Source organism: Macaca fascicularis, chromosome 4, assembly GCF_037993035.2.
Source record: "Macaca fascicularis isolate 582-1 chromosome 4, T2T-MFA8v1.1".
Classification (NCBI taxonomy): Eukaryota; Metazoa; Chordata; class Mammalia; order Primates; family Cercopithecidae; genus Macaca; species Macaca fascicularis.
Window position 1 is genome coordinate 144,903,506 of NC_088378.1, and position 16,768 is coordinate 144,920,273.

General features: G+C 40.2%; 1 protein-coding gene across 1 annotated transcript; it reads right to left on the bottom strand.

Moving 5' to 3' along the window:
- Nucleotides 1–3,950: 3,950 nt before the first annotated feature.
- Nucleotides 3,951–14,734, bottom strand: ZSCAN26 (zinc finger and SCAN domain containing 26). The gene is given in 5 exon segments (XM_074038633.1): nucleotides 3,951–5,751; nucleotides 9,139–9,256; nucleotides 9,585–9,902; nucleotides 9,990–10,070; nucleotides 14,437–14,734. Coding segments are annotated over 4 exon segments (1,350 nt in total). The 5' UTR covers nucleotides 10,005–10,070; nucleotides 14,437–14,734; the 3' UTR covers nucleotides 3,951–4,852.
- Between the last annotated feature and the right edge of the window lie 2,034 nt (nucleotides 14,735–16,768).

Genomic DNA, 16,768 nt, shown 5'->3' on the forward strand with positions numbered 1-16,768 from the left:
TCTTTTTTTTGAGATTGAGTCTTGCTCTGTTGCCCAGACTGGAGTGCAGAGGCACAATTTTGACTCACCGCAATCTCCGCCTCCGGGGTTCAAGCAATTCTCGTGCCTCAGCCTCCCGAGCAGCTGGGACTACGGGTGCGTGCCACCACACCCGGCTAATTTTTATATTTTTAGCAAAGATGGGGTTTAGCCATGTTGGCCAGGCTAGTCTCAAACACCTGACCTCAGGTGAGGAGCCTTGGCCTCCCAAAGTGCTGGAATTACGGGCTTGAGCCGCTGTGCCTGGCCGAAACAGTTTTGACTGCATTTTGTCTATGACCTGTCACATGAGGTCAGGTGTGAAATTTTGCACTTGTGGCATCATATTGGTGCTGAAAAGTTTCACATTGTAATGTGTTTTGGATTTTCAGATTGGGGTACTCCACCTGTATACATGACATCCTGGAAAAGGCAACACTATAAAGACTGTAGAAAGGTCAGTGGTTGCTAGGGACTGGAGAAAGGGAGGGATGCATAATAGGTAAGACAGAGAGGATTTTTAGGGCAATGAAACTACAATGGTGGACACATTATTATGTATTTGTCCAGACCCATAAAATGTACAATACCAAGAGTGAACCCTAATGTAAACTGTGGTCTTTGGGTGATAATATGTCAATGTAGGTTCATCAATTGTAACAAATGTCACCCTGGGACAGGATGTTGATAATAGGGGAGGGTATACCTGAATGGGAGCAGTGGGTATATGAGAAATTTTTGTATCTTTCTCTCAATTTTGCTGAGAACTTAAAACTGCTCTAAAAAGTAGTCTATTAAAAAAAGCAATCCATTTTGTATGTATCAGTTGTCAAATATTCAAAAGAATAATTCCCAGAGTTTATTTGGGTATAGAAAATTGGGCATTATCACAGGCTGCTAACAAGGTATCCAAATTAGTATAACTTTTCTGGAGGGCATTCTGGCAAATACATCAAAAGCCTTAGAAAACATGCCTACTTTCTGCCTCATTGATTCTCATTATGGCAACTGAACAAAGAAAAAAATTCTGTAAGTAGGCAAAGTTGTATTTCCAAGAATGTTCACTGAAAAATTGTTTATGGTGATCAAAGTGTAAATGACGTAAATGATTAACACTGGAGACATATACCATAGAATATTGCACAGCTTATATGGAAAATTACCTTCCACGAAGACTTTTAATGATTAGCATGTCTTAATCAGGGATTTGTTTGAAACCTTTATTAGAAGGAAACAGTATTCTATGGACTCCCAAGACCAGGATATATATGGATTGCAGAGGCTGAGGGCTGAAGTTGCCACACCTGATTCATGGGATTCCCACTTCAGGAGTCCGCTTCATTTTTTGTTTCTCAGTTTGTCTCGATTTGGTTTGGTTTTTATGTGGCCACCAAAATTGTTCCAGTGTGTGCTTGTGTCCTCTATTTTTCTATGTATATTTTAGACAGGGTCCTGTTCTGTTGCCCAGGCTAGACTGCAGTGGTGCAATCATGGTTCACTGCAGCCTTGACCTCCTGGACTTGAATAAGCCTCCCATCTCTGCCTCCCAAGTAGCTAGGACTACAGGTGTGCACCACCAACCTAGCTAATTTTTTTCTTATTTGTAGAGATGGGGTTTCGTCATGTTGCCCAGGCTGGTCTCCAACTCCTGGGTCCAAGTGATCCTCCCATCTGGGCCTCTCAATGTGTTGGGATTACAGGAATGAGCTACTGCACCTAGCCTCCAACTCTATATTACTTTTGGGTTCATATGCCTAATAAACATTAATCAGAATCTGTGATCCAATGTCAAATTCCTATGGGCATCTAAAGCCTGGCTTGAGGGTCCCTTCCTGATCCAATCATCAGTGGTGGGGGACAGGTCATATGGCAGGCTGCACAGTCAGAATTATGGCAGGAGTGGATTAGAATGGGGTGTGAGGATAGGTAAATTGACTATCCTGTCTGTTACACATAAAAATTGTTCATGACATAAAGTCCAGTGAGAAAAGTCAATTGTTTATATGTGAAAAAGACCAGTTATCTACAAATCTACATTAAGAGGTTATATCTGTACCATGAACAAGATGATTTGCTTTCTTTACATTTTTCAAGTTTTTAAAACAATGGATATGAACTTCTATCAGGTATAAATTAATAATTGATGAAGATATTAATACAGACAATTAGGGTTATTTTTTCCCTTTCCTATTTTTCCATACTACTTTTAATGGCAAACTACATAGTAACTTTATCAGTTTTTTAAACAAGTGAGTGACTGGGAAATGGAGACACAGTGACTTCCCACTTCACTGTATATTTGGATATTACAGGATACTACTCAAACAGAAAAGCCTGATCAGTAGAAAATATTGCTGCAATACATCCCTCCTAGGTTCCTGTCCTCTGAATAGGGATTTTAAATTTACCTTTCAGGGTATCTTACACTGCAGGCAAAACCTTGAGATCTGTTATAACATTTGCCCTTTGTTCAATGTTTCTATAACTTTTTAGAATAAAGTAGTAAGACATTATTAATTAAATATACCTCCAGTTGACATTTATGCCCATGTGGATATGGGTCTGACTCAAGGGAAATAACGAGAACATCGTTTCCTTTGGACCTATAAGGAAGAATTAAGTTGTGTAAGGTGTCAATACATTTAGAATGTTTACATCTGTTCTACAAAATCATCATGGAGAAAGCCAATATACGTCTTCCAGATAATTGTGAGGGAAAGTACTTCACACTTTGAATCTTTTCATTTTCATCATAATAATATATTCTATGTACTTTCTTCCTTAAACTGAACTGAATCAAATAGATTTAAACTATGAGATGGTGCTAAATGTTCAGATACTTATCTTAACATAGTCCTCAAAATACTGTGGGGAAAATTCCAGACATCAAGTTAACTTTACTTATAAAGGCAGAATAAAATATACATAGCTTTCTGGCTTCCTAAGCAACACACTACAACTGATTTTACATGAAATCTTTTAGTGTCTCAAAAAGTTATAGCTGAAGGCTGGGCGCTGTGGCTCACGCGTGTAATCCCAGCACTTTGGGATGCTGAGGTGGGTGGATCACCTGATGTCAGGGGTTCAAGAACAGCCTGACCAACATGGTGAAACCCCATCACTACTAAAAATACAAAATTAGCTGGGCGTGGTGGCGCATGCCTGTAATCTCAGCCACTTGGGAGGCTGAGGCAGGAGAACTGTTTGAACCCAGGAAGGGAAGGTTGCAGTGAGCCGAGATCGCGTCATTGCACTCCAGCCTGGACGAGAGCAAAACTCTGTCTGAAAAAAAAAAGAAAAAAGAAGAAGCTATAGCTGCTTCTATGACAGATTTGTTTTCTTTTCCCTCCAAGAAATTGTATTGATTGTTGCTTTTGGTCAGCTTAAGTCTTCCTTTTATCCTTAGTAATGTAGTAATGGAAGCCTAATTTTCAGCTGGGCACTCTGCAATCCAGAATAAGACACGCTTTCCAGCCTTCTTTGTCTAGGTTTTTGCCTATGACATACTCGCTAAGTGATTTTTGGAGGCTGCTCAAAAGGAGGTAACTGAACTGAGAGGAGCCTCTTTCTATTCCTCTACCTTTTGTCCACATTTTACATGTGATAACTGGAGCTTCAGCAGCCATCAAGGATGGACTAATTATCTCCAGCCCTTTTCTATTATAGAGAAAAATAAACTTGTATGAAGTCACTCATGCCTTGTTTTTAAACTATATGCAGCTGAATCCAGTCCCAATCACTACATGAGGTTTCACTGATCTTTTCACACTGGAACACCGAAAAGTCTTCTCCTAAAAGGAATACCCTCTGCAGCTACTAACAATTAGTAGGTGGTGTTTATCACTCTGGTGATATGTTTTGGAGTGGACACCCCTAATTTTAATATTCTTCATCTGTAACATTCTGGTATTCACAATATAAAGATCATGATCTCCTCTCCAAGCTGACTTTATTGTTCAACTTCCAAAGTATTCCAGAACAAGCAACATTTCAAAATTGCATCATCAATATTAAAGGGCAAAAGTCCAATTTCTTTCATCAGACATTTACTGAATAGTGTCTATGCAGCAGCCACTAGACTGGCACTGGAGTTATCAAGTCAGACAGTTGCTATTCAGATTAATTCAGCAAGGTGCATTCAAATTACTCATGAAATCTCTTTCAAAGTCTAAAACGCTGATTTATAACTTGAATCTTGACATAATGCGGTGGGGATGGGGAAGTGGTAAAATTACATGAAGCTAACCCTGAAGGCAAGTTCTAAAGTTCACCAGCGAAAAATATCTTTGCTTTTGAAAATGCTTCCACTGAGGAAGGAAGGGGTAAGGCCAGTGGGAGGAATGAGGTGAAGCCACTGGGGGAAAATGTTCACCATTAACCTGTACTTTAAGACACCTTTGAGAGTAGTCTCAAGGTGCAAACATCATCAGTTTTATTTTATAGGAGTAAGTTGCTACAGCAAATGCAAAAATATCAATCTTCTCTTGTTCTGCTTAAGCCTGCAAATCTGTGGGCACTTGATTCACTGCTGACTTCAAAACCCTTACTCAGTCATGAAGCTCTCTGTTGCTTAGAGTATATAATCATGCAGTTATGTTAAAAGCTCTGAGATGTCCTGCAGTGAAGAATGCTGGTTAACTTTGATCCTATCATATCATCTAGGATGAAATTATTGGGGTCCAAAGCTGACTTCAAGGAAAGCAAAGGAGAAGGAATAGAGGCAGGGAGCCCCCAAGAATTTTCTGATGCCACAGTGGGCTATGGTGACTTTCCTAAAGTGCTGTTTGATAGTCAATGCGCCCTCTCTGACGTTCTACAAGGAGAGAACGCCTCATCAAGCCAGTTTGTCTTTGTGGTGATATCTCTGATGTTGAAAAAGACCTGACCTTTGCCTGAAGGCTTCTCCACATTCACTACACTGATAGGGTTTTTCTTCATTGTGGATTCTTACATGCTGAGCAAGGTGTGAGTTTAGTCGGAAGGCTTTCTGGCATATGTTACACTTGAAAGGTTTTTCTCCAGTATGAATTCTGTGGTGTCGAATAAGGTCTGAGGTCAAACTGAAAGCTTTTCCACACTCATTACATTGATGGTTTTTGGAGTGACTGTGAATTCTCTGATGGTGGGTGAGGAGTAGGGCCTGACTAAAGGTTTTTCCACACTCCTTGCACTCACAGGGCTCCTCCTGGCTGTGAATTCTCTGGTGTCGATTAAGGTGAGAGCTGCGCCTAAAATTTTTTCCACAATGGATACATAGATAAGGTTTCTCTCCAGTATGAATTCTGAGATGTTCCAAAAGGCCTGCATTCTGGCTAAAGACTTTGCCACACTCGTTGCACTGATAAGGCTTCTCACCAAGATGGATTTTCTGATGTCTGACGAGGTGTGAACTCCTCTGAAAGGCTTTCCCACACTCATGACACTGATGACCTTTCTCTCTAGAGAGGACTTTATGTCCTGTAAGACTGGAACTCTGACACACATCAGACTCGCAGAGTTTCTTTCCCGTGTGCGTACTCGCATGTTCAATCAGGTCTGAGTGCTGGAGGAATCCCTGCCCACATTCTGAGCATTTATACTCAGTCTCCTCTTTGGGCTTGGCCTGCTGCCTTTCCAAGTTAGAGCCCTCATTATGAGCCTCCATGGGTTCAGATATTTTCCCAGATGACTCTACTCTTCCACAAGAGTCTGTTACTACAACAAGCTTCCCATTCTCAATCCTTGTCTCCTCACCTGCAATATTAAATATATACCACCAATTACTTGTCTTTTGATGCTTGGGGAAAGGAATCTGCAACTAGAAGGAAAAAAAAAACTTAATGAAGCCATGTGTGCAAAGTAAAAACACTGTGGATGCTTGTGATTGTATAAAAGAGTTACAGAATGGTACACAAGACATTGTTAACTATGACTGCCTTTGGGGAAAGATGGGGAATTCTGGTGGGAGGTAACTTATTTTAAATAGTTTAAATTTTATCATGTGATACCACACACAGAGTAGCTAGCAAGCAAGCAAATAAACTGTCTAAAAGGGCATGCCTGTACAGTCTTGAAGATAACATGTCACATGGAAAATAAAAAAGGTAGGTTAATTGAGACCCCCAGGGCCCATAAGAAAGGGACAGCATTTTAACTGAAAATGAAGAAATGTAGATGTGGTGCCAATTTTATCACTAACTGTGTAATCTTTAAAAAGTAAGGTAAATTATCTGGGCTCTGTGTCCTCATCAATAAAGAAAGAATATTGCACCATAAGACCGTGACAATAACATGAAGTTCACAAAAATGCCTTCGGCTTTCCTAATCTCCTTGGACAACAGTAACTGCTCTCCTGTGTGGTTCAACAAAGTTTTTATCTCAATGCTGTGATAATTTATTCATGTCTGTCTCTCTCCCTGCACCCCTGATGCACAATGCCCCAAGAGACTGTAAGCACATGCAGAGCAGACTTTGTTTTCTCTAGCACAGAGCCTGGTACATAACAGACATTAAACAAATGTTTACTAAATAAATGGCCTGTGTCCTAAGGGTGAAATTAAATGAAAATAGAGAAAACTTAAGCTCAGATAGATACACAAGCAGACGGGTGAGAAGAATGTCAAGTTTTTTGTTTTGTTTCATTTTATATTTTTATTTACCAGTTTTTCTTGTAGCTAAGGATAACTCTTTAAAGGCTAGGAGCATGACTGGGGATGCAAAGTCAGAATGAGAGAGTAAAAGGAAAGCTGGATGGAGAAAATAGAAGAAAGAGACTCTAAGCAGCACTAATAACAAAGGAGGGTTAATCAGTGTGAGCAAGTTAATTCAGCAGATAATTAAAAAGGAGAGAGTAGATGACAGCCAAAAGGAAAAGTGAAAGTGAAGGGATTAGTAAGGAGATATCAGAGAAAGGAAGGTCACAGGTGAGGAGTGAAGAAATTAAATAAAGTAATAATGTACTGTGTACAAAGACCCTCTACGACAGAATGAAGTATTCAGTCCTACATGGGGGCAGGGGGCAGGAGTGAGAGATTAAGGGAAAGGAATAAGACTCTTTCAGTAATGACATAATCACATATACAACTTAAAAAAAGCAAGAGAGGATGAAACCAAAAGAACCCTGAATTTTGAATAGAAAATAACATTTTCAACAGATCCAGGGGGTAAGGAACATTTTCAAGAGTCTACTGATGTTACATTCACTTTTTTTGAGACATGGTCTTGCTCTGTTGCCAAGGCTGGAGTACAGTGGTGCAATCACATAGCTCACTGCAGTCTTGAACTCCTGGGCTCAAGCAATCCTCTTGCCTCAGCCTCCCAAGTGGCTAGGACTACAGCTGCATGCCACCATGCCTAGCTATTTATTTATTTATTTATTTTTTGTAGAGACGAGGTTTCACTATGTTTCCCAGGCTGGTCTCAAACATCTGGCTTCAAGCAATCCTCCCACTTTGACTTCCCAAAGTACTGGGATTACAAGTATGAACCACCACGGCAGCCACATTTACTTTTTGTATTTAAACTATATACCCATCACTGATTACATGGTACAAATTCATTTCTACAAGGCTATTGAGAAAAGGTAGGCCCCTTTCTTTCAGCTACTTTATTCAGAATGCTCCCAGAAGAAAGGTAACTTTGAAGGTGACTTGGAAATTGAACAGAGGAATAGGTAGCATGTAAAGCATGGTTTTAGATATGAAATCAGCCATTCATCAAATAGACATTTATTGAGGGTCTACGCTAGGCCAGGGACTGTAGCTGACTCAGGAAACAAAACCCTTCCCTTTTAGTCTGGCAAGAGAAAAAGAGAAGCAAACCAGAAACTACAATATAATGTAATCAGTCCTATGACAGGAAAAAAAAAAAAAAAAAGAAGAAATGAAAAAATGTGAGGAGCAAAAATTAGGAAGAAGAACTTCAGTGACAAAGAAAATAAAGGAGGCTGAACGAGGTGGCTTGCACCTATGCCAGCACTGTGAGAGGCCCAAATGGGAGAAATACTTAAGACCAGGAGTGCGAGACCAGCCAGCGCAATATAGGGAGACCCTGTCTCTACAAATAATTATAATAAAAAGCCAGGTGTGGTGGTATACACACCTGTAGTCCCAGCTACTTGGGAGGCTGAGGTGAGAGGATCACTTGAGACTGGAAGGTCAAGGTTATAGTGAGCTATGACTGTACCACTGCACTCCAGCCTGAAGACAGAGCAAGACCCTGTCTCAATAGAAAAACAACAACAAAAAAGAAAATATAGAAAAAAAAAATCCAGGTGACATTTAGAAATGAAAGATAGTGGCCATTTACAATAATTTGAAGGAAATTTTTTAAAAATGGCTTTCTTTGCCTTGATTAAGAAACGAGCACTACTTGTTTTTTTTTTTTTTTTGAGACAGAGTCTCGCTGTGTCACCCAGGCTGAAGTGCACTGGTGTGATCTCGGCTCACTGCAACATCTGCCTCCTGGGTTCAAGCAATTCTCTGCCTCAGCCTCCCAAGTAGCTGGGATTACAGGCACCCGCCACCACACCTGGCTAATTTTTGTATTTTTAATAGAGACGGGGTTTCACTGTCTTGGCCAGGCTGGTCTTGAACTCCTGACCTTGTAATCCACCTGCCTTGGCTTCCCAAAGTGCTGGGTTTACAGGCAAGAGCCACCATGCCTGGCCACTACTTGTTTTTTTTAAGAGATGTTGCCCAGACTGAAGTGCAGTGACACAATCATTGCTCACTGCAGCCTTGAACTGGGCTCAAGCCATCCTTCTCCCTTAGCTTCCCAAGTAGCTGGCCTAGCACTACTTTTTTTATTCACCCCTACAGTAAGAGGAAGAAGAGCAAAGTGAAGGTCCAGGTTCCCTTTGTACCCTTTCCTTGCTATTTTGTTCAACTAAAATATATGGGGTGATAGACATCTCTTATCTCTTGATAGTGTTCTGATTAGACCATAATTATTTCACATTTGTGAAAACTCGTTGACCTGTACATCTAAAAAGAGTGAATTTTACTACATGTAAATTATGCTTCAGTAAACCTAACTCAAAACAAAAGCAAAAAACAAAAGACAAGGGTGCTAAGCAGAACCTCAGAGGGAAAGGCACAGTCCACCACATCTCACACACAGCAGATGCAATCCAGTTCTTACCCTTCTCTTTCTCAGGCTTTGTAACTTCACACTCAGGCCGAACCTGCTGTTCCTGCACTCCTCTCAGGGGGGACATCTCCTCCACAAGTATTTTTTGTTCCTTTGCCTGGTCTGGATCCTAGGGACAATTAGGTATATGGAGGCATAATTAGATACAGGTGGGTTTAGGAAACTGCTGTTCAGAAAAACACCTACATGTTAAAAAAGAGAACAAAGAGAAACCCCAGAGGGGCAAAGAAAAGAAGATGGGGAATCTGGCACACATTGTTTTCTCCCAGCAAGGGCCAGGTAAGGTTGAGGTAAGACCTATAGAAATGAACAGCTAGACTGGAAAAAAACTGAATCAAAGCTTAGTAATTCTCCTTCCGCTGGTGAGCCCACGTCCACCTGTCTGGCCAGAGATCTCAATTTCTGCATTCCTGAAAAAGAGCACATCTGACCCTTACCACCTGTTGTCCTGTTTCTCCAAGATCCAGCTGCAAATCCTCCAGAACCACCACCATGTCCTCCCTGCTCTCTGGGTGATGCTCCTACACCCAGGCCTGGAGCTCCTTAGGCAGGATGGTCAGAAACTGCTCCAGCACCAGCAGCTCCAGGATCTGCTCCTTGGTATGGGTCGCAGGCTGTAGCCACTGTTGACAGAGCTCCCAGAGCCAACTTAGTGCTTCTCGAGGTCCTGTGGTCTCTTCATAACGCAACTGCCTGAATTGTTTGCACAATGGCTCCTGTCCAAGGCCTTTACTGTTTCCTTGCAGCTTGAATCCCTGTTCCCAAGTAGAGTAGTGATCCTCCCTCACTACCCGAAGCCCCTCCTTCTTCAGATTCAGGGGAGCCAGGGAATGGGCACTCACCAGTGCTGTCGCCATCCCCAGCTTCAGACTGCTCTCCTTGTTTTGGAGAACTTTCTTTGGACTGTATCTTCAGAGACACTCCTAAAAATATAGTAGCAGGAACGATAGAAACAGTAATAGTACTGCTAACAAGAACAGTAACATTTTCTTGGGTTTATACATTTCCTATTATCCATTTTTTTCTCTCTGAAACAACCATTTCTAAACATATATACAGAAGGAAAAAACTATCTTACAGAATACCCTCTAATGTAGAAAGAATAATAGATTTGAAAAATCACCATTTTGCAGCCCTCAAAATAACTGAGGCTAGGCACTGTGACTCACCCTTTCATTTCAGCACTTTGGGAGGCTGAGGTGGGAAGACTGCTGAAGCCCAGGAGTTTGAGTCCAGCCTGGGCAACATAGTGACACCGGGCATGGTGGCACATGCCTGTAATCCCAGCTACTCGGGAAGCTCAGGAGAGAGAACTGCTTGAGCCCAGGAGTTTGAGTTCAGCCTGGGCAACCATAGCAACCCCAAGACCTGTATTTGAAAAGGAAGAAAAGAGAGAAAATGAAAGAAAGAAAAAGAAAAGAAAAAAGACAAGTGAAAGTCAGACAAGGAAATAGGGAAAGTTTTTTCAGACAGAGAAAAAGACAGCATAAAGCTGTTGGATGTTCAGTGTAGTAGTTAGTTATGGCCGGGAAAACGTTATACGGAGCCGGAATCCTGGGAAACATCTACACGTAACAAAGAGAAGTGAGATGGAACTGGAAAGGTAGGAGGAGAAAAAAGACAATAGTATCCAGAAGGTCAAGGAGGTCTATTTCTGCAAATGTGGAATGGTGGAAAGACCCTGGGCCTTAGACAGGCCTGGGTTCCAATACAGCCCTGTCACTTACATGCTGTGACCTGGGGCAAGTTACTTATCCTTTTGGACTTAGTTCACTCATTTGTAAAATGAAGATAATACCTAATTCACAGAAGTTTTGAGGCAAATGAGATAATTCTAAAGAACATGAGGAATTCATTGATTTATAAGGGAAATGATATGAACACAGTGTTCAAGAGTGTGAAATGCTATACGATGGTGGATTAATCTAAGACCTGGCATAGATACTTGATTCAAAAACAAAGATGTCATTAGTGACCTCTGTGAAGGTAATTTTGGTAGTAAGAATAGCTAGCCTGCCGTAGGAAATGAGAAAATGGAGAGAGTGAGCATAAATGACAAATTTCAAAAAAGTAATACATTGAATGGAACAAGAGAAATAGGGCAGAAACTAGAAAGGGCTAATGTAGAGTATAAATATGTTTGCGACTTCAGTTACTGTCCTTATGCTGATGATTTCCTTATTCTTCAGGTCAGACATCTCAAGTGTCACACTTGAATTTCCTTCTGCCTATCTGGGACCAGGATACCCTACAGAAGCCTCTCAAATCCAACGTGTCAAAAATGAACTCAGACAATTCCCTATCATCCTTTGCGGCAGGCCCTTGGTATGTGGAGATTTAGTATTCTTGACTTTGACTATGCTTGAGTGTCCCTATAGATCAGTGAAATACCATCTGTCAGCTGCTGATACATGCCTTTGAATCAATGTGCATGTGGTAAGTGGCAGAACGGGGGAAAGCTCACTTAATCAGTGGCTTAGCCTTCAAATAGTTTGCTGTTACATATTCCTGAATGTGTATATAGTAACACTTCCCAGCTGATAATTATTTTTCTTAGTCAAAATGAACTTAAACTTTAAAAAGCCAATTCCTAGTATTCTTAATATAAGTAAAAAAGTCCAAGAAAGTGATGATTATCAGTGAAACCCTGTGTCTACTAAAAATACAAAAAATTAGCTGGGCGTGGTGGCACATGCCTGTAGTGCCAGCTACTCGGAGGCTGAGATAGGAGAATAACTTGAACCCAGGAGGCAGAGGTTGCAGTGAGCCGAGATCACGCCACTGCACTCCAGCCTGGGTGACAGAGTGAGACTCTGTCTCAAAAAAAAGTGATGATTATTAGCCAGAAAATAAAAGGTTGGTATTATAATGGTTAATTTCATGTCTCAACTTACCTGGGCCACAGGGTGCTCAGATATTTGGTCGAACATTATTCTGGATGTTTTTGAAATCAGATTAACATTTAAACTGGTAGACTGTAGACTAAAACAGACTGCCCTCCATAATGTTGGTGGGCCTCATCCAAGTAGTTAAAAGTCTGACAAGAACAAAAAGGCTGACTCACCCCTGAGTAAGAGAATTCTTCCTGTCTAAAATGCTTCAAACTGAATCATCAGCTTTCTTCTTGCCATCAGACTTGGAACTAAAACAGCTCTTCCTGAATCTCAATCCTATGGCCTTCAGACAGGAACTACACCATCAGCTCTCCTGGTTCTCAGGCCTTTGGGCTTGAGCTGGAACTAAACCATTTGCTCTCCTGGGTCTCCAGCTTGAAAACTCACTCTGAAGATACTGGGACTTGCCAGCCTCCATAATGACCTATGCTAATTCCCTATAGTAAATCTCTTTCTAGATCTCTATCTTTACCAATATAGATACCCTAGTTATGCAAATAATGATACAAATACAGGCATTTGTGTGTGTGTGTGTGTGTATATATATATATATAATTCATATTACTATTTATGCATATATACCTGTATTTTTATTATTACATCTATAGAGATATCTTACCAATATCAGTATATAAATATATCTATGCCACATACATATATATATACTGATATCTATATCAGTATTGGTATATAAATAAATATGTGGTATGATGTTGATACGTATATATAGAGTACAATGTGTGTGTGTGTGTGTGTGTTTTTTTTTTTCCTTTGAAACGGAGTCTTCCTCTATTGCCCAGGCTGGAGTGCAGCGGTGCGATCTTGGCTCACTGCAACCTCTGCCTCCCGGGTTCAAGTGATTCTCCTCCCTTAGCCTCCCAAGTAGCTGGAATTACAAATGCCTGCCATGACACCCAGCTAATTTTTGTATTTTTAGCAGAGACAGTGTTTTACCATGTTGGCCAGGCTGGTCTCGAAATCCTGACCTCAAGTGATTCACACTCCTCAGCCTCCCAAAGTACTGGGATTACTGGCCAGGTATGATGCTGAATTAGTGGTGAGTTCATTTCTATAATGTGATTAAATATATCAAACACAATATATAATAATTTGATAAACTGTTTTGGGAGGAGCTCCATCTACCCAGCTATTTGAGCCAGAAAACTGACCATTCCTTCCTCCTTTCATATCTCATATATCTGATCAATCAAGTTCTATTGATTCTATTGTTTAAATCTCTCTCAAATCAATCCACTTCTCATCCCCTTTGCCATCATCTTCTCCTACCCGGACTACTGTGACAAACAGACTGGACTGACACATCAATCTATTTTCCACACACAAACAGTGATCATTCTAAGGAGGATATGAAGTATTATTATATACCTGCTATGCCTGTTACATATAATGGCTGATTATTACCCTTAAGCTTAAGTTCAAAACATTTAATATGGTTTAAATTGTTTTTTGATCTAATGAACTACTTTATTTCCTCAAATCTGCAATACTCCTTCTTGCTCATTGGCCCTTCCACAGCTTATTCCTTCTGCTTGGACCACCCTCCAACCCTCCAATTTTTTTCTTGTTAATGCCCACTCACACTTCATGTCTCAGCATAATAAAACAATGAGCCAGGACAACTATATTACATGTTTCACATATATTAATTATTTAACTCTCACACAACCCTATAAAGATACTATTCCTAATTTCATCGTGCAGAGAAGGAAATTGAGACAGGGAGAGTTGAAGAACTTACACAAGGTATCAAGCTAAACCTCAGATCTTTCCTCCAGTATCTCTTGCACCCACAGGCCCAAAACTTTATATTTGCCTTCTCTCTTACTGCCACACCCTACATCTGACCCAGTAGCAAATATTATTGGCTCTATTTTCAAAGCAGATCAATAATCTGACCACTGGCTCCACCTGAATTACTTGGAATTTAAAAAAATTACTCTTAACTTTTAAATTTTCTTGATTCCATTCTTGCCCACTTACAATCTATTATCATCATGAGTCTCCACGTAAAGATGCTTTAAAACATAAGTCAGATCATGTTTTCTTCTGCTCAAAACCCTCCAAAAACCCTCACCAAGACAAAATTCCTTACATGATACAGTCATCATTTACTCTACACTTTTCCTCTCCATACCCCAATCTCTCTGACATCATTCCCTACAAAGGTCGCCTTTGTTCACTGCTCCAACCACTCTGGTCTCCCCGTTATTCCTCAAATATGCCAAGCAAGCTCCTGCTTTAGGACCTTTGCACTTGCTATTCCCTCTACCTAGAAAGTTCCTGTCCGCAAAAGCCACTTAGATCTTTCCACCCACCTCCTTCAGATTTCTGCTCAAATATTACCTTCTCGGTGACGCCTACATTTAATACCTACTTAAAATTGCGCTCAGTGGATGAAAAATATGCAGCAGAAGGTTGTACTCGGTTAACTAGATCCACAGCTTCATCACTATCACAGGCCCCAGGGCGGACATCTCTGCTACGAACCCCGCCCCCTCGGTCAAGAGAAGGTTCTCTGCACCTGCGGGGAACCAGCTGCTCCCTAGGCCCCTAAGCCTCAGTTCCGCCCCAGCCCGGGGCCCAGCTCCAGGGTCCGCTCACCTGGCCAAGGGGCCTCAGAGGAGCCAAACGCTCTGAAACACCATCTTAGCGCATCACCGAGGGTCAGCTCTAGCTCTTCGGAGCACCTTTTTCTCCGCTCTAGGAAAGCTGGAGGACCGTGGCTCGATGGTGCCACTGCTCAGGCATAGCCAAAGGAGACTAACATGGGTACCGCCTGCTGAGCATAGCTGGGAGGGTCATTTCGTTGCGAGCTGAGATTGTTGGGTTTTTTTTTTTAGTTCTTTCTCATTTTAAAGCCAATGTTTATTTTATTGATGTAAAAACAGGCCAGCTCCGTTGAGTGATACCACAAACAACCAATATTTTCACTTTGCTCACATAAATAAAACACACACACTTCGCCATTTTTTCCCAATTTAAAAATTCATCAAACACAATGGCAAAAATAGTTGTCAAAGTACTTCGAAAATTAAACTAAACAATGACATACGTTTGGATTTAAAGGTTTAAGGTAATAAGAAATTAAGTCTATTACTGTGAGAGAAAATAAATCAACAACACTTTGCAATGAATGTAAGTTTTAGGGGGAATAAAAGCAACAGATATCACTTTATCAAAATAAATTCTACAACAGAGAATAGAAATAGTCTCTCTTCCCACAGTATCACAAACTGGGTTTTTATAGTTTTTGAAGAAGATAAACTCTTTGAGTGCTTATACATTGCTGGTGGAAATGTAAATTAGTTCTGTCACTGTGGAAAGCAATTTAGAAATTTCTTAAAGAACTTAAAACAGAGCTCTCATTTGACCCAGTAATTCCATTATTGGGTATATACCCAGAGCAATATAAACTGTTCTACCATAAAGACCCATGCATTCGTATGTGCATCACAGCACTTTTCACAATAGCAGAGACATGGAATCAACCTAGATGCCCATCAGTGGTGGACTGGATAAAGAAAATGTGGTACATACACCATGGAATATCACGTAGCCATAAGAATGAGATCATGTCCTTTACAGCAACATGGATGCAGCTGGAGGCCATTTATCCTAAGCCAATTAACACAGGAACAGAAAACCAAATACTGCATGTTCTTACTTCTAAGTGGGTGCTAAACATTGAGTAGACATGAACACAAACAGGGGAACAACAGATACAAGGACTTCTTAAGGGTGGAGGGTGACAGGGAGGTGAAGATTGAAAAGTTACCTATAAGGTACCATGCTACCACCTGGATGACGAAATCATTTGTACACTAAACCCCAGCAGTATGCACTTTATTCATGTAACAAACCTGCACATGTACCCACTGAACCTAAAACAAAAGTTGGAAGAAAGAAAAAAAAAAAACTCTTTAAAAACTCTGAACAAACTTTTCTGTTTAACCGATCAGTTGATAGAAGCTTTGAAATATCATTAAATATACAAACCATTGTACTATGACATGTAATTTATTCAGTGTTTCAAGCATTGAAATTATCACAATAGAAAAGAAAAAGCTATCAGTTTCATTATCACAAGCAGTTATCTTTTCTTCTTAGGTGACTGAATGTATCTTTGAAAGCATATTTTTAAAGTAAAAATTAAATATGTTTACTTTAAAACTTTTCATTAGGCCAAAAAATCTAGTCAATATAAATGTGTTACTAATTAGAAGTCAATATTCTTTCTTGAAGGGAAAACTCATATATCTTATTTTTTAATATCTAGAAAAGGACTTTTTAAAAAATTATATAAGGGATAAAAAATTTAATTTAAATAGAAAGTAAATACTATTTTACTCCTCCTCTAAAATTCCCTACCATTACTAGTTCCTTAAATCTGTCACTTTTATTATCAAGGCTGACATTATTGGCATTGCATTGGATATCCCATGAAAATCAAAACCTTTAAAATAGCTAGACAAAGAAGAGTTTTTAAAAATTTACAAGGTGTGCATTTTTCATTTAAACAGTCTGTTTGTATCTTTTGGGAGGGGTAGGGGTAGATAAGGTGAGAATAGCTCAAAACACTATTATCACCAGGAGGGACAAAATACTAAAATACAAATCAATTTTCAAACTTGAGGTTTTCATTTTCCAGGATTATCCTCATTTTTGTAAACTATAGTGATCGCGTTTCTACCAGGTCCATTCATAGG